Below are 22,851 nucleotides of genomic sequence, written 5' to 3'. Positions count from 1 at the left end.
AACAGGCTGTAAAAAAACCACTTACCAGTTAAGATAAGCACCATGGAAATCAATACAATCTTAAATAATCTGCTAAAGGATGAAACTACATTTAAAAATGAAGTTGTTGCCTTTTCATTCCCTCTTGAAAGGTGATTTAGAGAGAAATAACTCTAATAAATTAATAGCTGTCTTTAAATCTCTTGCTCACACATTTTAAGTTTTCTCATGGAGTTACTAGTTGAGTTTTGAGGATAAAGAATAGGAAGTTGATGCCATTGGGTGCTACACTGAACATAATAACTATTGTTTTTACTTTTTTTTCCCCCCTCCCCCCTAGGATGCATCCAAAAGCAAAATAGGATTTTCTTTTTGTTCCTGAAAATAAACAGTAAAACCCACCTGTGCCATGGGCACAGGAAGCAGGAAAGGAGAAAGACCCTGTTCTAATCTTGTTTGCCCTGTAGCCAGCTGTTGGCAGCTGGTGCCCTCAGCTTCTGCTTCCTTAGGAGCAGGGATTTTCTCAACTGCTTGGCCGAGATTCCCAGCACAAAGCATACCACACAGTGCATAAAGCTCAGTTTCAAATAACCAACCAACCTTATCAACAGCATACATAAAATTGGCCTGTATGAGCATACATATGTATGTACAAAAAACCTAGCATCTAGTATTTTCTGTTAATGGATTTTAAATTATTATTAATCAAGGTCTTGTGCAAAAGATTTAAGTCTGAAAAGACACTACAACATAGAATCACAGTTCTCCATGTTTTTTGTTATCGCAGGCAACTTTTGTTAGCTAGCTCCATATTAATAATAACTGTTAGAATTTAAGAAAATAAAAAGCTCTCTTCAGTTTTTAATTTTGGACATTCTTTAATACCAAATTCTCTGATCAAAAAAGATCACAAAATTCAGCCAATCATTAATAAGTCCATGCATACCAGCAATGTTAGGTAAATAATTTTTAAGATATATATTTAACTTAGATACCCATTTTATGATTGTTTTAGAGTATGTCTTTAGAAAGTAAAAAATACATTTTAAACAAGCACATTTTCCCTCCAATGTGTACTTCTTGAAGATTTAAAGCAAATGAGGCATAAATTCTATAAAGGTTTGTAAATACAGAGTAAATGGTTGAAGGAGATCAAAAGTTGTCCTACCAAAGGGTTACACAAACTTAAAAAGAAAAATGGAAGAAATATTAATTCATTAGTCAAACAAGATCATAGAATCATAGAATCACAGAATCATAGAATCCTAGGGGTTGGAAGGGACCTCGAAAGATCATCTAGTCCAACCCCCGTGCCAGAGCAGGATCACCTAGAGTACATCACATAGGAATGCATCCAGGTGGGTTTTGAATGTCTCCAGTGAAGGAGACTCCACAACCTCCCTGGGCAGCCTGTTCCAGGGCTCTGTCACTCTTATAGTAAAAAAATTTTTCTGGATATTCACCTTGAACCTCCTATGCTCCAATTTGCACCCATTACCCCTTGTCCTATCACTGGTCATCACTGAGAAAAGCCTAACTCCATCCCCCTGACACTCACCCCTTACATATTTGTAAACATTGATGAGGTCACCCCTCAGTCTCCTTTTCTCCAAGCTAAAGAGACCCAGCTCCCTCAGCCTTTCCTCATAAGGGAGATGTTCCACTCCCCTAATCATCTTCGTAGCTCTGCGCTGGACTCTTTCGAGCAGTTCCCTGTCCTTTTTGAACTGAGGGGCCCAGAACTGGACACAATACTCCAGATGTGGCCTCACCAATGCAGAATAGAGGGGGAGGAGAACCTCTCTTGACCTACTAACCACACCCTTTCTAATGCACCCCAGGATGCCATTGGCCTTCTTGGCCACAAGGGCACATTGCTGGCTCATGGTCATCCTCCTGTCTACCAGGACCCCCAGGTCTCTTTCACCTACACTACTCTCCAGCAGTTCAGCCCCCAACCTGTACTGGGACATGGTGTTGTTCTTCCCCAAATGTAAAACTCTGCACTTCCCCTTGTTGAATTTCATCATGTTTCTCCCCGCCCAACTCTCCAACCTATCTAAGTCTCTCTGAATGGCAGCACAGCCTTCTGGTGTGTCAGCCACTCCTCCCAGCTTAGTGTCATCAGCAAACTTGCTGAGGGTACATTCTATACCCTCATCCAGGTCGTTGATGAAGATGTTGAACAACACCGGTCCCAGTACCGACCCCTGTGGGACTCCACTAGTCACACACCTCCAACCAGATTCTGCCCCATTGACTACAACTCTCTGACTCCTTCCTTTCAACCAGTTCCTAATCCACCTCACTTCCTGGTCACCAAACCCATACCTGATCAACTTATCCACAAGGATGCTGTGGGAGACGGTGTCAAATGCTTTACTGAAATCAAGATAAACCACATCTACCGCTCTACCATCATCTATCCACCTAGTAATTTCCTCATAGAAGGCTATGAGGTTAGTCAAACATGATTTACCCTTGATAAAACCATGTTGACTGCTCTTGATGACCCCCATGTCCTTGATGTGCCTGGAGATAGTGCCAAGAACAAGTTGTTCCATCACCTTTCCAGGGATGGAGGTGAGGCTGACCGGTCTATAGTTACCCGGGTCCTCCTTCTTGCCCTTCTTGTAGACTGGAGTGACATTTGCTATCCTCCAGTCCTCAGGCACCTCAGCTGTTGCCCATGACTTACTGAAGATGATGGAGAGTGGCCTAGCAATGACCTCCGCCAGCTCCCTCAGCACTCCTGGATGCATTCCATCCGGACCCATCGATTTATGGATGTCCAGGGTACTCAGTTGATCCCTAACCCAATCCTCATCTACTATGTCAAACTCCTCATCTATTTTGACTACTTCTAGGGCTATATGAATCTGGGGCTCATGGGGAAACCCTGCAGGAGTAAAGACAGAGGCAAAGAAGGCATTCAGCACCTCTGCCTTCTTTATATCCTCTGTCACCAGGGCTCCCATCTCATTCCTCAGTGGGCCAATATTGCCTCTAGTGTTAGTTTTGTTAGCTATGTATTTGAAAAAGCCCTTTCTATTATCCTTAACCTGACTTGCAAGGTTAAGTTCCAAGGAGGCCTTAGCTTTCCTAATTGCTTCCCTACATCCTCTGACAACAGTCCTATATTCCTCCCTGTAGATTTTCCTTTTCCACTTAAGTTTGCCCAGCAGTTCCTTTTTTAACCATGCTGGTCTCCTAGCTCCCTTACTAGATTTCCTAACCATTGGGACGCTCTGATCCTGTGCTTGCAAGAAGTGGTCCTTGAATGCTGACCAGCTATCTTGAGCCCCTTTATCTTCTAGCACCCTGTCCCATGGGATTTCCCTTAAGAGTTGATTGAGGAGGCCAAAGTTTGCCCTGTGGAAGTCCATGGTTCTGGTCCTACTGGGTATTCTGTTCCTGGAAGATAGATTACAAAACTGCATCATAGCTATATTTTTTCTAAAGAAGACAAAGCAGATTATTGTATGTTTATACAATATATAAGAAATAAATGGCTACACAAGAAAACACAACATTTCAGATTTTTTTTCACCATATGCTAGAAATTTCTCATTTATAAGCTCATTATCCAATAGTAGCTCTCAAGAATAAAGCTAATTTATATGTAAAACAAGAGTATGGTCTACTCTTTAAAGGCACAATTATAAACACAACAATTTGACAATTATATTAATATGAGCATTTGCATAATCTGCCATCTACACCTGTATTTAATTTGATGCAGCTGCAGAACAAATCACACCACACAATCTGTATATGCCACCGAGTCACATAAACCCAGTAACCCTTCCATCAACTTTTTGTTTTGTTCTGTTTTCATGTTTGTTTTGAATTTACATGAACCTATTAAAAAAAAATAATAATAAAATTTGGGCTAGACAATTTATATTCATCAGAGATCACCTACAGAGGCTAAAATGCTTATTTTGTTTGCTTATTTGATTTGTCTTTTTAACTCCATTTCCTAGAAAAATGAGCTTTTAATTTTCACGACTAGATAAATGATGCATAGAATCTCGGTATTTTACAGCTTATTGCACTAGATACACCTCCTGTTAAGTATGTTAAAAATGTCTGCAGTAAACACACACACAACAGGAGTGTGCCAGTGAAATTCTAATGTTCTTAGCAAAATCAGACTGAGTGATCACAACTGCACTTTCTTTCAAATTCAGTGCTTTCCACTTTTTAGAACCTTCTCCAATGCAACAGGAGAGACGCTGCAGTCCTAGACGTGTAACCTAGATACAAAGATCTAGGCTTCATTGCCTGCATGGTCAAAGTAATACCACAGCTATAAACTCATGGAAGAGCCAGATGGCTGCTTCCAATGCAACTCAGGTACATCTTTTCTCTTTTGGAACACTTTCAGATCAACACATGTCGACCATCTGATTGACTCTAGGGTGTTAGACAGTGGATGAGTAGCTTAATATCGCCTGACGCACCCAAAATTTTTTCTTAACCTTAATCAGAGTAATCCAATCTTTCCATCACAATGCACAGCAATTATGGCTTTCAAATGCATACTACATCATCCTAATGTCAGTGTTGTGTCACAAAGAGCAGTGTTCCTTTAGAGGCTGGACTACAAAAGTTAGGTATTTTTAGAGGTTCCTAATTCTTCTTCAAAGCATGACTAAAAATACTTGTGAGACGCCTAACGGACTATATTTTGTAAACTTTGAAGTTTGCTGGTGGAACAAGACTTTTCCTGAAGGAAAGTAAAGTTCACCTGGATGGCCAAAAATGAGTCTTCAGAACGAAAATAAATTGTTTTCTAGACATTGCTTGAAAAGAGAGAAGAATGGCACAAGGAATCAGACCAAATGACCATTTAGCCTACTGAGCTGCCTTTAACAGTGATCAGTACTCAGTGCCTAGAGAACAGTAAATGAGCATAGTGGCATACGGATGTCGTGATGATTTCCCAGGCCACTCCCCATATTCCAGCATCTTGGTCTTCAGAAACTATGAAATGAGGAATTTGCATTTTGCACGGATGGACTTTTCTGCTATTAATTTGTGCACTTGATATTTGAGCCAATGTAAATGTTTAGCATTCATAACATCTTGCAGCACAGATTTGTTTCAAAGCTTGGCTATATATTGCTTGAACACCTGCATCCTTTTAGCTTAATTTCATGTCTTTTACTCCTCAAACTACCAGGGAACAACCAGATCCTGTGAACCCTCAGCACATGTAACTGTAGCTAAAAGGCAACTCTGCAGCCATAAAAGACAAAAGATAGACTAAAAGAGCTGGAGGAATAATAAAAGAGCAGACATATCTTGGGATCTGTATGGATCATATCTCCTTCTCCTTTACCAATATTATTTAAAACTTGAACCAATGGATTTTGGTATTCTGTGAAAGGTGGAAATAATGTATAACTATACCTTGCACTCACACAGTTGCTCATGAAATACACTCAAAGATGTATGAGTATAAACTTGCTGCCTGCTGTTCAGTCCCACTTCAATGGGTATGTCAATGATGCATGACTCTGTGTCTCTGCAGTTCTTTCTCCCTTCTTGTACTCTGTTAGTGTTGCCAGAATGCACTGTATGCTCTCTGGAAATCTGATTCACATTAAGTTTTTTACAGTTACTAGTACAAGAAGACCCAAATCTTCTAGCACAAAGTTTTCACAACTACAATAGTAAGAATAATAAAATATTAGAAGTTTCTTTGTAACAATGAGATCAATACTGAGGATGTTATCTAATGCATTTTAAGTTTAAAAATAATTAGGTTTTGATGATGGACTGCTAATCAAGCCAAGTGCCTAGAACAGTCTTGGTCAAAACAACTTCCTCATTGTTTTCTTCTCTAAGTGAGAAAGCATGCTTTCTCACTTCTTCTTCTATAAAAATATACTCTTCTTATGTAAATCAAACTTTAAATTAATAATAACACTTACAAAGTTGATACGTAATAAAATTAAAATCACAACACTACCTCTCCCAAAACTAAAATACAAAGAACAACTTCTGCTACGATTTTCGTAATAGACTCTATGCTAGTGATGTTTACTCTCCAAAGGAAAAAGAAAAGGGGGGGAAATTTAAAATTATCTGCCACGTAAAACAAAGGTTTTAAAAAACTTTTCAGAATTTCTGTTGAAAGTTTCATGGGGGAAAAAAGTGACTGAAATAACAAGGGTCCTTCCCTGAAATAGGATTCTGTTTGAGTTCCTCCTAAACTGTTTGACATTCAGAGATTTAATTGAGAAATAATTTCTGTATAACTGATGTGGTGCATCGAAGTCTCTTGATACATTAGAATCTACCTTAATTACAAGAAGGGGTCCAATTCTGCTAAAATTATTTAGATTTTTCACTTTAAAAACCTAAGTTATTCCACAAATAATAAATGCATTATATAATCTTTTTTTGAGGGTTTTCATTACACTATAATTAAATGATCATGCCATTACTGTTGGCAAGCCTTTCCAAAACTAATTCTAGTAACCTCTTTCTTCTATACTTACAGTAAAAAATATAATTAAAATTAAAGCAATAAAATAAATAAAATCCAATAAATATTTGATATTGACAGTCCAAGCACTATACACAATTGGCAGGTTTTACTATTTCTGTTTATCCTGACAAGGTTAGCAAAGCCCTACAGGGTTAGGAAATCAGCATTAACAGCTGTTGATACAAGGTTATCTCTGGATGTATTTTAGGACAATATTAATTACAAAGATTAAGGCTGATAAAACAGCTCTTAAGTTTGTTAGCTACAAATATTCTAAAGAATCATGGACAAAGCTACAGCTATTTGTTTGTAGAGGCATGGCTGGAGTGTTACAATAGAAACTGTACCAACCCAATCAAATTATGATGATTAAATACTCACTCAAAAACTCCAGACAAGTATTCCTCGCCCAAACAAACATTTTCCTAGACTAAACTATTTTGCAAGATGCTAAATTAGTGTGACATGTCTCAGTGCAGAAAAGTGCCTCCTCTCTTAATGTTGGCTCTGAGACCTATTGGATTGTAATGTATGCCAGGCCCTAAAATGGCTGCAATAATGATGACCTCATAAGTGGGCTGTTAGACTAATTAACTTCATTTTCAGATACTGAGAGATAATAATCTCAATATTATAAAAAATGTAAAACATTATGAAAGTGGGTATTTTTTGAAGAAAAAAAATTTTAAATGGGGTTGAAAAAAAGAAAGAAGTCTGGCTCTTAAGTGTATTTATTGATGAGAAAAGCAGATCAATTTTAGAACTAATATATTCCAATTTAAAATATCAATATTTCTTAATTCAGTGGTATTTCTTCTATGTCTTACTGATAATTCTGAAGTCAATACATTTTTGTATCTAATAGCTTGAAAAATCCAGAAAAAGTCTACAGGTAATTTGACTATGCTCATAGAAAATGCTACCTTTTGTTGTAATCTAACAAGTTGGACTTAAAGTATCAAAAATGGTCATATATTGCAAGTGAATTTAATAGATGAAATACTGTGAATTTAAGATGCCATCTGTGTTTTACTAAATGCTAGTTATTACATAATCTTCAGTGTTTTCTCTTTTTGAAACTGGTCATAAATATACAGAAATCAAAGCTGACTTTTGAAAAGTAATCAACTGTCATGTCCTTTACGGCATTTAATGTACATTGTATATTTTTAAGAAGACATTACAATCCTTTTAGAATGAATCTCTTGTAACACACTTAATTAAAAATCAGCACACTACACTTTTCCCTATAATTTTGCCCTTGGTTTCAGTGACTCCCTACCTTTTTTTTTTCTTTTTTTTTTTAATAAAACAAACAAACAAACAAACAAACAGTAACAACAAAAAAATCCCACAGCACTACAGTTACATATTACCATATTTAAAACTGTTCTTAAGAAGTAGAAAGTATGTTTTTTCCTTCCTAAAATTTGCTTCTCGACCCAAACTGCACAGGGCAATCACAACTTTTCTGCACCTAGTCTGAATGAAACATCTTTGGACTTGACAATCATAAAAGTGTACAAAGAATTTACAAAACATCATTGTAGGTATATGGAAAATGTACTAAGCTATCAGCTGTTGTCAGAATGGTAAGATACCTTTGCTCCATGGAAATCCAAGGCATCAATACTAGAACCCTGAATCTCTCAACAGAACTCATATTGAGCACATTTCTATTATACTAATAAGGCACCAAAAATTACATGGATTGCATATCTCCACTATTTCAGATAAGGTCTAAAAGATACCTTTCAAAAATAGCATTAACATTTTCCTATTTTTACCGGAAACATCTTTTTCAAAATTTATCTAGGATTTCATGTTCTTTTTTCTCATCACTGGTCATTCACAGTCCTACAGCAACCAATATACCGAGCTTCTCCCTTTTTCATTTTAAGTGGTGGACATAAGCTTAAGGAAGAAATTTTTCTAAGTTCTTAAATACATTACATCGAACTTTGCTGTACTTTGTAAAATTTATTAGAATTTACTTTCTAAATTACGTTCTTGGAAGATGTCTATCTTGTACAATAGCTCAGCCCTCTTGTGAACCCTATCCTCCTGTTTTCTTTCATTGGGTGAAATACATTCCCCCTCTTGTTATGCCAGGCTTGCAGTTATGCTTTTTTTGTTTCCTCTCCCCAAGTATGGGTTCAGACTTTTCTAATCAAGGGATATTTTTTTTATAAATTCAAACATCAAACAGAATTTGCCTCTGAATTTGCATTATTATTTCCATTTCAGAGACTATGCCCTAAAACTGAGGTTTTCCACGGTATTCTGAACGGTTCTTAAAATGGTAACAAACACTGCTTTGTGTATACCACACTGTATCTTGTATGGGGAAATATTTTTCTTTGAATTGGTGATTTCATTATTCTTAAGCATCAAGCCCATAGGTATCTGTGCACTAAATTACAGCTGCATCAACTTGGAAATCTACAAGCACAAATTTGATTTTGATTTTTTTCTGACTTGCTGGGTTACTGTATTGGTTTTCCTCAGCACTGTGTAGACTGTTTTTTCTATCTGACCAAAAGCATATTTCTTGAATAAATTGATTTATTGTGAACACTTAGGGGAAAATCTCATTCTTAATTCGTACTTCAGGTTCTTGGTAAGATCCTTGAATCATATTGATGTTGTTGGCATACCATACAGATTCCTTTGTACATATTATTATTGTACAATTGCTTTTCAAAGCTCCACATAATCAAGTAGTGAAGCACTGAAGTAGTGTTTAGTACATGTTCACCATTAATTCCATTTCATAACACCCTCATCTGTCTGTCTCAAGAAAATTATATTAGAAGCATACAAAGGCATAAAAAAACCTAGAACATCAAAGTGGCAATTGTTGGACAACCCTCTTTCCCAACAGGATAGGCTGATGTGCTTTACCACTCCACTGTGTGATTGCTTTTTCAGCAGCACACATGTTCATGTGCTATTTTTTTCTGTAGCATCACTGTGTAACATTTATGCATGTTCATGTGAATAATTTTAACAGTTTCAAATTCAATTTTACATGTTTACAGCCAAAGTGTAGGTAAACTAAATTTAACATTTATATTAATTTTGGCATACATTCCTGATTAGCCTGCTCCCCACATCTCCAGTAAAGAACCCCTGTTCAGTAAGGCAATTGGATAACTAACACAAAATCCACAAAATAATGCCTAATGATTAGAGAATTTCAAGACAAATATTCAATTCACAAAGTAAAACTAATCTGCAAACCAAGAAGTATGGGAAGTAATGTGGACAAGGATTGTCTAGAATGGCTATGCAGGGAGACTAGATTTTCACATGGAAAGGGGTGTTTGCTACCATTCACTGAAGATTCATTATTTAGCCACAGAACTTCGGATTTTCATAGAAAATCTCCTTGATTTTTTAATTGCCTGATGAAATGAAAAAATCTTCTGCAAAAAAAAAAGACTTTCCTCAACAGTAATTTAACTAGAAATTATTTTAAGAGAGACACCCATTGAGAGTGTTCACAGAATATTTTGTTCGGTTGCTTTTACTTGGTAATTTCTAAATCAATGTACACTAATGTGTTTTTCAAATTCAAGAGTATCAGGAGAGCCTTGCTTGAGTGGTGTGATCCTAAACTGGCGTAATTAGGGCCCTGCCTGGGAGCAGATCCTTTAATAGAGCTGCACACTGAGTGGGGAACCATTGACACATTTCCTCTCAGCTCTACACAAGCTTTTCTGGGCAATGAGCCAGCTGGTAAGAGAATCAGGCTGATCTGACCTGTTGCAAGTGCCTGAAGAAGCGGCTTAAGGAAACATACATCTCCCACCAACACAGAGGAACTACACACGCAGCCTGAAGAGGAGCAATCATGAATGTGCACATTGGGTGCACCAGGAAGGCTTGCAGGGGAACAGAGCTTTCCAACTGCTTAAACAAAGCAAAAACTTCTCTGAAGGGCTTGGAGACTGCTATAGTTCAGAATATGAAAATGAGTCCATCCGTCCTATAAATACTCATTCTATAAGTATCTAAAGGGTGGATGTAAGGAGTATGGAGCCAGACTCTTTCCAGTAGTGCCCAGTGAAAGGACAAGGGGCAATGGACACCAGCTGAAACACAGGAAGTTCCATCTGAACATGACAAAAAGCTTCTTTACTGTGAGGGTGACAAAGGACTGGAACAGGCTGCCCAGAGAGGTCATGGAGTCTTCTCTGGAGACACTAAAAACCCACCTGGAAGCAGTCCTGAGTTATGTGCTCTAGGTAATCCTGCTTTAGCAGAGGGGTGAAAGTAGATGATCTCTAGAGGTCCCTTGATCCCATACATGGCAATATTTCTTGGTATGAGACAGGATGAAGATTCTACCAAGCAGGAAAGATGGGACTGCCGGTCTGCTATGTAAAAGCTGCTGTGAAAAGAACTTTTCTGAAGGTGAAGAGCTGGGGTGCTTGTGCTCTCCCCTCTCCTACCCACACTCTAGAAGTACCAGAATCAACAAGAGAGAAACTGGGAAAGAAGATATGTTAGGAATGTGGGTGACAAGCGGTAGTCACAGTAATGGAGTGACACATCAGATTGCTGCACAGACATATGTTTAAGATTAAAATACCTCCTGAAATCCTTGATTACACAGCAATCCTCATTAGCATTTCACATATTCAATACCTGTAAACAGCAGTTGCATAATACTTCTTTCCTCTGCCTCTAAAATATGTTATAATATTGCAATTATATTTTCAGGAAAAAGATGTGATCTCTGCACCAGCTAGTTGTTGGGTTTTTTTCCTCTCAGTTACATACAGATGAAGTGATTATGTGTTAACTTCCATTAGAAGGCTGGTAGTAAACATTTTTCCACATTAGAAAGATCATACATAAGGTTAGCAGTGTTATTTTATGTAACAAAAAATTACAACTATCTTCTATATAAATAAGAAATACACTTCAAGATGGCACATATTTATTCTAAATTAAAAAGGAATCTATACTAACTCATGTCATATTCTTTATAACTACATTTTTTAATGCTGAAGTTTTCAAGAGTAAGGAGTATCTTACATTACATTCACTCCAGAAAGATTTCAAAGTAAAATGGCACACAATGAAAAACACGGGTTTTCACAAGTTAAAGAGTTGTCAAAGACAGGACATAAGCCTTTGCAGCAGATTGTATCTGTGTAAATAAGGACTTCTCAGCAAGTTTGTTACACAGACACTTCCTTCCATTGCAAATCAATGAAAAATGTCCAGCTTTTTTTTTTTTTTTTACTGTATTAATCCCTCTACCTTACATGGAACTCCTGCTTTCTACGCCATGCTTGAAAAGCTTGAACATGGCTGTTTCTCCCTTCCTTCCCTGCACACTTTACCTAAAAATAACTCCTTGCCTTCTCTCCATCTCTTGTGGTTATATCCTTGTCTTCAGAGAGGGTATCACTGATGCAAATTTCTGCACCTTAGAGGATAAATGCAAATTCCTCCTAACAGACTTAGAAGGGAAAATGGGACCTATGATTTTCCATCAGCTATCTTCCAAATTTAATTTACCCCAAGCCTCAATGTTTGCTTATATGTAGGCCACACATTTCCTCTGGAATTATACTCGAGAGGGAAGAAGACTGTTTATCACTACTCTCCTCTTATACTATATATTACGCATTTGAATCTTTCTAAATCAGTGCCTTCTAACATGTACAAATGCTCCTGCTTCCTATGCTTAGCAGTATGTATTAGATAAATAGAAACGTGACATGCGGTTTTTGGAAAAGCAGTTTTACTCCAGTTGTTTCTATTTTTGGTTGAATGTAATGCAAAGAAAATTCCAAGTTACATCCATAACATTTTTTTGCTGTTTTCAAACTGGAAATTACACATACACAGTTGCATTTAGTATGCCTTAAGTCAGAGGATATAATTAAAAAGCAGTGAATTTTGCTTCTTTTTCCTTACATTCTCAATTTCATATGTCTCAACAGATCCTTATCAATGTTCAAAAAGTAAATAAAAGTTACAATATTAATGATATGTTTGCTTATTTATTATGTGAAATGAATTATAAATTCAGACCCATATGAAGATCCAAAGGGAGATGACCAAACTAGGAGAAAGTAAAGCAAGGAGAGTAAGATAAAGGAGACTATGAATATATTTTCATGCTAAATTTTCATGCTAAATTTTGGCATTTTGCACGTCTTCTAAAACGAAGTGGTTCCTCTGATACGATGCAACATTGTAATAAATATTACACAATTAAACTTCAATCTATACTTACTTTTCCCAAATTTATATACCTCAGTGAAGTCCTCATGCTAAATAAACAAAGCTTACCTTAACAACTCAACACTCCATACAGCATGATATTTATACAACAGTCTCGGTACACAGTAAGCTTAACCCTTTGATTCCAGGAGTCATGATTTCCTGACATACCATCTTAATACAGAATGCATTAGTACTGATTTTGAGACAACAGATCTCCTAGCCTGAAAGAAAAAATAACTAACCAATTAATTGCAGATATATTAATTTACTGGATTGAAGATAATTATCTATGTATTCTAATAATGATAAAATTCCAAGACTGACATTGTGAAAATAGCTACTTCATTACAGAATCAAATAATCTAGTTGGTTGGAAAAGACCTTTAATATCATTGAGTCCAACCATAACCTCATGCTACCAACCTTTAACCTAAATCTACCAAGTCCAATGCTTAAACCATGTCCCAGAGCACCGCATATTATATGTATTTTAAACACCTCCAGTGATGGAGACTCAACTGCCTCCCTGGGCAGTCTGTTCCAGTGCTTAATTACTCTTTCAGTGAATAACTTTTTCCTTATATCTAATCTAAACTTCTCTTCGTGCAACTTGAGCCCATTTCCTCTTGTTCTGTCCTTTAGTACTTGAGAGAAGAGACCAACCCCCAACTCGCTACAACCTCCTTTTGGGTAGGTGTAGAGAGTGATAAGGTCTTCCCTCAGCCTTCTTTTCTCCAGAATAAACAACCCACTTCCCTCAGGTGCTCCTCACAGGGCATGTGAATCCAGACCCTTCACCAGCTTCATTGCCCTTCTCTGGACATGCTCCAGCACCTCAATGTTTCTCTTAGACTAGAATCACAGAATCATAGAACTATTCATGTTGGAAAAGACCCTTGGGATCACTGACTCCAACCATCATCCCTACTCTGCAAAGTTCTCCCCTAAACCATATCCACCAACACCAAATCCAAATGACCCTTAAACACATCCAGGGATGGTGACTCAACCACCTCCCTGGGCAGCCTATTCCAGTGTCTAACCACTCTTTCTGAAAAAAAAATATAAATTCCTGATGTCCAGTCTAAACCTACTCTGTTGCAGCTTGAAGCCATTCCTTCCTGTTCTGTCACTAACTACCTGTGAGAAGAGACCAGCACCAACCTCTCTGCAATGACCTTTCAAGTAGTTGATGAGGTCTCCCCTCAGCCTCCTCTTTTTCAAACTAAACATTCCCAGCTTTTGTAGTGAGGGGCCTAAAACTGCAAACAGTACTTGAGGTGCAGTACAGGGGCACAATCACCTCCCTAGTCCTGCTAGCCATGCTATTCCTGATAGAAGCTAGGATGCTTTTTTTGCTTTCTTGGCTCATATTCAGCATGCTGTCAGTCAACATCCCCAGGTCCTTTTCCTCTGAGCAGCTTTCCAGCCATACTTTCCCATAACTCTATCACTGCTTGGGTTTGTTGTTACCCAAGTGCAGGACACACCACTTGGCCGTGTTGAACTTCATACAATTGGTCTCAGTCCATTGATCCTGCTTGTTCAGGTCCTGCTATAGAGCTGTACTACCCTGAGGCAGCACTCCCTCCCAACTTAGTATCATCTGCAAATTTGCTGAGGGTGCATTCAATACCAATTAGAGACATCACAAGGGCTAGAAATAGAAATAGCTTGGTTTTTCTTAGCTCTTAGAGCAAACAAAATTACAACAAGCTGTCCAAATCACTACGCTATGAAGCCTAAAACAGTATGTGTATCATGGACAGATTAGTCTAAGCACCAAGATTTGCCTACCTGGAAGGGAAGTAATTGCAATCCTGTACACAAACACCCACCAACAGCAGCACATTGACAGCAACTGGGTTATGCTTGTGCTCTGTACAGCTGAAGAACTGCAAATCCCACTCCTGATTGTAAATGTAACAAGAACAAGCTGCCAGTTTTAAAACTAAGGCTAGATGCCACCAGGTTTTTCAGTGGCCATAAGTACAGTGACTTTCTGCTATAGGAGAGTGATCTACAGGTTCCACCACGCAAAGTGACATTTTCTTTGTTTTGTCTACTGTGGAAATGTGCGATAGGGAGTGAAATCTGTGAAAGCAATCAGCTCCCTTCACCATGGATTACCACAGATCCTCCAGAAAATAAAAATACTGTTCAACAAAACCCAGTACTACAGAAATCTTCAGCTTCCTACTACAATATGTTTTCCAGGATGCACAGTAAGGAATTGAATGCTATTATTTCATCATATGCAGGTTAATATTATCTCCAAATCTCATAATGAACCCTCCTCAGATATTCTGCAATATTTCTTTAATCACTGTATGTATGGATTGGAGGCATTCAATTAGTGCATCAGTGTAATGAATGGCATATATAAACATGTTTCAAAGACGTTTATTTGGATATCTATAAAGAAAGTAAAATCACTAGAATTGGTACTCCAGCATGTCAGATGGCATGTTTTTCTCCTTCTTTGCATAAGACATGTTAATGGTTATGCCATCTGCAGCTTGAAACCCAGAAAAATGTAAATCAGAAACTAATAGTAGATCAAGATAAGTGTCTGTCTAGAACTGCAATCTTTGCAGGTATTCTGCTAACTCACAAGCTAAATATATATCTCCTCTCCCTGAAAATATATAGCTACTAGATAAGGGTACCTTTTGCATTAAAAAGTGAATTAAAACATTTGCCAACACAACAATCCTCTTTACCACAGATCATATAGATAATGGTAAATCTAAAAAGCTTTTTCAAGAGAAGGATATAAAAGACACTCAGAATCTTCTAGGAAAATTCTAGAGGTTCTCTAAAACTATGCCCTCTGTAAAGCACAGCAGAACTTGCAAGACTTACCTAAACCCCTGTTTTTTCAAAGTTGAAGACACAAATTTGAAGGTTTCTTCAACAAGCTTTTCGACTTGCTGATTAGCTAGTAGATGCTGTGAGTCGCTAAAACACTCGATGCATTACGGAGTAACAGAGAGAACATATAGAAAAACACCATATGCTACTTTCCTCCAAATATCCATGAAATACAAAAAGATGGACACTGAAATTCATACATTTTTTCCCCTTCTTTGGCACATTAAACAATAGAATAGTTTACATCAAAATATGGAGCACGAGGGATGCAATGGCAATGCTTACCTAACACCCACATTTGCCTGCAGATGTGTGAGCTGGTTTTAAAAGTTTTATTAGGTTTTTACTAGATTTATAAATCTGTCCCAACATATCTCCAGTTGCCAGATTAGTAAACTACTCTGAAATTAGAGGAAATTAGAAATACACCAATAATAAGTATTTTAAAATATTTGGAGAACTCTATTTCCTTAAGCATAAACATAATCACAAGTATTTTTGTCTTATAAACCTCACATTGCTTATATATGTTTAGCAATTCCTACTGCTAGGAGATTTTGGCTGAAGTTACCAAGAAATCTGGCATAAGAAAATAATAATACTGTACAATTTTATGACCAATATTACAGTATTTGGTCAAACAGGCATCACAATACTCAGAATGTGAATTTCCACTACATAATGAACAATGAACAGCTCTGTAGTAACAGTAAATGACAGAAATAGAAAAGCTCCAAGGACTCATTTTCAAAACCTTCATACATCCTTTTTACTAAAGAAGAACATTAAAATGGAGTTTTTGCTCATACTTGAGTTTACATGGCATTCGATACATAAAACAAAGTCTGGGAGTAAATTTCATTTTCCTCTCATTTAAAAATGAACCAGATGAAGTAGAAAAGTCTGATAAGCAACACTGTGTACATTCTGATCATGGAAGAAAAAGATGGAAACATGTTGGCTTTAGGAAGCATTTTGAAAATAAAATTATTTGCTTTATTTTTTTCCTCCTGCCTTGTAAGAGTGACTCATATGGCACTGACTCTTCCTGGCAAACATGTAATACAGGACTTCTCTACAACACACTACCTCATGGCATTTAAGAGGCATTAGGCCTGGGTTAGTGCTTTGGCAGTAGGAAAGCACAAAACTCCTTCTCAGCTCATCATCCTCTGGGTTATGCGTATGATTCTTTTTGTCTCCATACGTGGTTTCCTCTCCTTTCATTGATGCAAATGGTTCACCCTCACATTTCTTTAGCCTTGAAAAGAAGGTGTACAAATGGGTGGAGAAATGTGCACAGAGAATTCAGTAAGTAGCTCCTGACCTTCTCACAAGTTGGAGGATTAAAGAAAGCTCACTTCACTGAGAAACATATACTGGGAAAATATCACTATTTTTGCCTGATTCGTATACTTCCCTTAGCATCTAGTGTTGGCCAGTTTAGAGATAGGACATTGGGCTAGATGGACCTTGCACACTCCCAGGACAACCCATGTTATCTTTCAGAATGAGGAGCTGGCAGAACAAATTACTTTCACAGTATTCATTAAATCAATCAACTCTGTGATTCAACCCTTCAAGATCTCCAATTCCACTTCTAAAACTTTAAAAAAACTATGTAGCTCATAAGCTGCTGCCTTTATAACTATTCTTTGGTTGAGTTGGTCCCAAGACTCCTACGCCTCTAGACCAGAATATAACTACAGCATGGCAGAACGCCAACTTGACGTTTTCTTTCCTCTTTTCATTTTCTTTAGTCATTTCCCTAAGTTCTTGTTTGGTTCTGAGCAAATAAATACAACTCTGAAAGTGTATTTGAAGAGAGCTGATGTGGAATGTGGAACTGTTTGATGTCCAACATTGATCCATAAAGTTTCACAAAGAAAAAGAGACAATGTGAATTACATTAAAAAATTGCACAAGTGATCAAATTTCACAGTATTTCACTGGTGGAGAAAAAGATAAATTCTGGTGCCTGGGGTCCTCCGTTATGCATGACAAAAAAGGAAAATGAGATAAAAACACCATCAGAAAACCAGGGAAGACCCAAGAGGAAAAAGGCTTACCCAGAAAAATAGATGTGAGGAAGAGAATGGTGGAAATTGTACTTTTTTATTTCCTGAACAAAATAAAAGCACCTCTCATGTACATCTCTTGTCTGCAACAGACTCTGTTTCAGCGGTTAAAGACTCGTATTTGGTCTATATAAAATGAGAGAACCAGTTCTGTCAGCAGAATACAATTTTATATGGAACTCTGGAGTAGCAATAAATGAACTAAAACCTTAAAAGAAACACTCTAGATACCATTTTTTCAATAATAAAATGCTATATACAGTTTTAATAATAGTGAATTTAAAATAATTATTCAACGACTCCTATTCACTTGAACAGAATCTGAAGCCCAAGTGCATCCCAGTGTGAAACTCTATGACGTATGTTTTTCTAAAATGGCAGAAGCAGCACTTTCATAATTTTATGCAGTTTGTTTTAATAGTTTTTTAACACTTCTCTGTTTCTCACTTAGATATAGCACCAAGGAGATATTTAGCCTTTTTTTTTTCTTTTTATTTTTTTTTTTCTTTTTTCTTCCTGGATACTGTTACTCTTAGTCTTAATACAGCCATTTTTACAATGTAACCCACATACTCTTATATAAGAGTCACATTCATTTTTGCAACATCCATAAAGAATTATTTTTATACCATAGCTACTGAACATAGACTTAGTCTTAGACCTTTTAAGCATCTATAGCCACAAAAGGTTCTTGTAACTTATAGTGAATTCTTATTCTCTGTGAACAAGAAGTCACCAGCAAGCCAGCCTGTAACCTCTTGAATATTAACATGCACATACACAGCATTAGAGCATAGGCATCCACACACTCCTCATGTGGGAGCAAGTAGAGTGCTCTTCCCTGACAGTTAGGGCCCCAAAAGCAAGGATACTTTACTAACCTGCAGTGGTCTCTGTTTATCACTGCCCTTAGGAGATTTCAGTCCACTTGTCTGTTGCTGTAAAAGCAGCTGCCTTGCTGCCTGGAGTGCCTAAAAAAAAAAAAAACATTAAGGCATTTTTCTAAAATTCTTCTTCTAAGCAAAAAAAAAAAAAAAAAAAAAAAAAAAAAAAGTAAATTATTTTCACCAGTTCCTAGAAAGATATGAGTTACTCATTGCTAAGGTTAGGTAAAAGTCCAACTGAACAAATGCAATCTCTTCCTATTAAATTTCTATTTCCTAGATTTCAAACTTTAGGGTTGTTTTTTTATTATTTAAAACATTTCAAAAATCATCTGGAAGTACATATCTAGGACTTCACTAGAATTTATGGATGCACATGAAATCCTGCAGGAAATAAAGTTAATTTGTTTAAAGTGCTTGAAGAGGAAAAATCATAAACTGCATCAATAGACTCATTTCCACAAGGAACTTGTCTTTGAGTGTTCAACTAAAATGCCCACTCCCTTGCAAATTATCATTCAATTTGCATTTTCATATTACAATTTTGAAGCAAAAGCAAGTAGACTTCAAGTGTTACCGGAAGCTGTAATTAAATTTGACAAATCAACATAAGATTATCTTGAAAGTGAATTAATAAGGATATTCATTGAAGATTAAAAAGACTTTTTGTACTTACAATTCAAGGAGAAACCTCTCCTTTGACAAAATAAAGTGCAGTTTTAATGCCAAATAAATATGAGTGGCTTTCATTTGCACTCTCAGGAAAATCAGAGAACAAAGAAATTACTACTCAACCAACCAGATCAGACTCTGGGATTGCAGTATCCCAATCAAAATAGAAACTGTTTTCATTTATTGTAGGTTTTCATCACAACTCAGCAAAATACAGTTAAACATAGGAAATGTAAATAAACATTCCACTTACCCAAAGAAGGCTAAGTTATTTTTAAAATGTCAAGTGTTATAACGCAGTATTTATTAAGAAATGAAAAAAAACCCCTGATTCAAAACATTTCCACTGAACTACCTGGAGAACTCTATGCGAGCTCCCCTTAAAAAAACCAGTTTGGTAAATAGTAGTTACAGCTTTGAAATATATCACACTATTATTATCTGTGTGATTAAAATATACTATGGAAGGAATATACTGCAATAAATGTCATTTGATCAAGGTTCCCTAAAATAATAAAGCTTCTCAACTGATAAAGAAAGGTACAATTTTGATTAGACTCAAATGAGCTGGTTTTTAAGATAGTTTCTAGTATCCATGACAACAGTTGCTTTGACAAGATGTGCATATGGCATTACACTGCCAGCTGGTGTGAACAATGTTTGAACTACTGCATTGAGATGCTGAGCAAACAGAAAAAGTTGCCACGTCTTAACCCTCAGGGAAGGCAGTCATCCCCTGATCAATTATGAAAAGACAGAGAAAGGGCTGCTACAGTCTGGCTCAGAGCAAGTTTTCTGAGAAGGAAGGCAGACATAGAAAACCAAAGTAAACAAACTGAATGCACTAGCACCATCTCCTAACAACATTGATTTGTCTCCCCATAGAAGGCTCTGGTACAGTTTGCAGAGCAGACTTTTAACATTTGGAGACATTCTCACAACAATCCCCGTATTGTTTTATCAAATTCTCAAGTAATTACAGGTCAGCTTTACAAAGACTATACATTCCTCTGAACCTAAGCAACGAGACACACAGAACTAGCTTCTCTCCACCAAAAATAAATAAAAGTTAACATATTTCAAAGTGCACTTGAAATATTTTGTTACCAAGGAACCACTGGATGCCCTGCTTCCTATGTGAACAGCATAATCTCTTCTGCACTCACAGTTCTTGAGCAGATCCTAAAGGACAATGCTGCTCTGAGATCAGAGATATGTATCTGTTGATTTTTTGGGGATCAGGATTTGGTCCCAACATCTTGCAGTGGTTTAAACACAAAACTTGGATTAAATGCATGCACAGAAGATCTACGGTGAATCCTTCCCAATCTTTGGAGCATTCTGAAAGGGAAACTTGAATGGAAGCAAGAGAACTATTGCAGTCCTGGATTCATGGGAGACTATACAGCAAAACCAGCTTTGCCATTGGGGTGATAGTGCTACAACAACCACAGAAGCAATATGGAGTGAAATAAAACATGGAAAACCTTGAATAAAATTATTTTTTACTTGTGGGGGTCACAGAAAACTAGCTGTACAACCTTTATCTTGAAAAGGTCCAGTAACAATGTACTGCTGACGTACTGCTGACAAATAACTGGAACAGTCCAAGTTGTTTCAGTTTCTTCCCTAGCAGCAAAGCCATCTCACGTCAGTACAATAAAACAAATGAGCAAGCATCTGCTAAAGCTGCACATTTGCAATACTTGAAAATTAGAGAATCGGAGAAGGTTGCAGCTTCGATTTAAGCATACACCTGTGGCATCAGCCTAAAAAAAGATGACTTCCTACTGTTAACTACAAAAAACAGTCACACTTTATGAAAAAGCAAGGCAGCACAACAGGGTATGTTTGCATAAAAGGCTCTACTGTTTAAACTCTTTTGATTCATATGTGCTGGTTGGGATATCTTTAAAGGAGTAAAGGCTCATCTTTTAATACAGAATGTCTTATAAATGATGACTACTTGAATACCTCAGTGATCTTATTGTGGCAGTTTAGATTATTGTAAACACAGGAGATAGAAGAGGAACAGAAAACAATTTCAAGAGATCAGAGATGATTTAAAACTCATAAGGAGAAATCACTCTCAGCCTTTGTTCTTACAGCAGTTGTCATATGGTACTTTTTCCTCCCAGTGTGCTGCTTGACTTTAGATTTTGCTACTCAGTAAACAAACTCCCAGAAACACACTGTTAATTTCAAAGGATTATTACTGACATTATTCATAAGTGAAGATTACGAGACAATAAAACATTCAGTTCTACTACTTCATTTGCTGCTATTAAATCTTTGCAAAACAAATTGACAATTTGAATGTGTATTTCCAAATTCATAGTTTTACATGTACAGTTCAAATATACACCCATTCCATGTATCATTTATAAATTTCAGTTAACTAATTTGATAATAACTCATGGTTTAAAAACAGTTCAATGAAGAGAAACTAACAGACATATAAATCTGGCAGATCAAACTTCTGTTGACACGTACCTCAAGTGAACAGCAGCAAGAATGGATTCTAAGGCAGTCAAAATTGTATCCAGTTTCCAGTAACATTTGTTTTAAATTTAGTAGGCACTTTTCTTTAATTAAGTTATCTAAATTAGTAAAACTATGCAAATAAGTCAATGTACACAAAACTAATAAAAAGAACGGAATATTAGAAATTATTTTAATAATGCAAATGAAAATTATTATAATGCTTCAAGTAATGTCTGTATAAGCAGGAAATTTGGGCATATGGCTTCCAGAACTGTGTCTTCTAGTAAAATATTTATTGGGAACACTACTTCTTAATATTTACTGTGCAGCTTTGGCATAGCTAAAACTTAAGCAGAACAAAAATGAAATTAATTGCATATAACTCACCCTATTAAAGATGATAAATTGCAGTAGATTTTGCAGTTTGTTGGCAATAACACTATGAGATACAATTTGCTTTTATTTCATGTTCTGAATCCTTGTATTTAATTTAAGCATGCCTTAAAATATTCTTTAACTTTTATCATGTTAATAAAGTGAAAGCAGCCACTAAAAGAAGGTAAACTTATTACTTTGGTTTTTAAAAAGTAAACATATGTACACTTTTAGGAAACAGATGTCACTCATATCTTTCCTTTAAAACCAGGAATGTTTAACCTATCAGCCTGTTGCATTTGAGACGTTAAAATGAAAAATGACATCTACGCCCATTAATATCGTCAATGTATAAACAGCACAGCGTGACACATTCTTGAGAGCTGAAGGCTACAAAATCTCTCTGAAACATAAATAACAAGGCACTCAGAAGCATATTTGATGTTGATATTCATCTCTGAGAAAAACACTGCAGCCTGGGCTTCTTATGAAAATAGATGCAGCCCAAATGGATCTCCTGTAATTGGTTTCAGATAGCGAGGTCAAAAGAAATATGATACAAGAAACTATTATGTGGAACAGGCGAAACAAGAATGTTTATACAGGCACTCCCTATTTATACTGACAAGAGGTGTACACTTTACAGATAGCCTGAACCAAAAAACTTGCCAGAAGACAGCCAGATTCTTTCCTTTTTCTAACTCCAAATCTTTATTTTATTTTTTCAGATGATTGCATACTTTAACATTCCTGC

At 36.6% G+C, this 22,851-nt stretch overlaps 1 protein-coding gene across 13 annotated transcripts in view; it reads right to left on the bottom strand.

Annotated features, from left to right (window-relative positions):
* FOXP2 (forkhead box P2) overlaps positions 1–22,851 on the bottom strand; it is a 298,101-nt gene that overhangs the window by 100,417 nt on the left and 174,833 nt on the right. For all 13 annotated transcript variants that reach the window (XM_010004285.1, XM_010004284.1, XM_010004286.1 and 10 more), the window contains one exon: positions 18,564–18,653. In XM_010004285.1, the coding sequence (XP_010002587.1) occupies positions 18,564–18,653 (90 nt within the window). The remainder of the gene's footprint in view (positions 1–18,563; positions 18,654–22,851) is intronic.

The sequence above is a fragment of the Chaetura pelagica genome, unplaced genomic scaffold, assembly GCF_000747805.2.
Source record: "Chaetura pelagica isolate M959 unplaced genomic scaffold, ChaPel_1.0 scaffold68, whole genome shotgun sequence".
Lineage (NCBI taxonomy): Eukaryota > Metazoa > Chordata > Aves > Apodiformes > Apodidae > Chaetura > Chaetura pelagica.
This window is presented reverse-complemented; position numbering and strand designations above follow the sequence as displayed.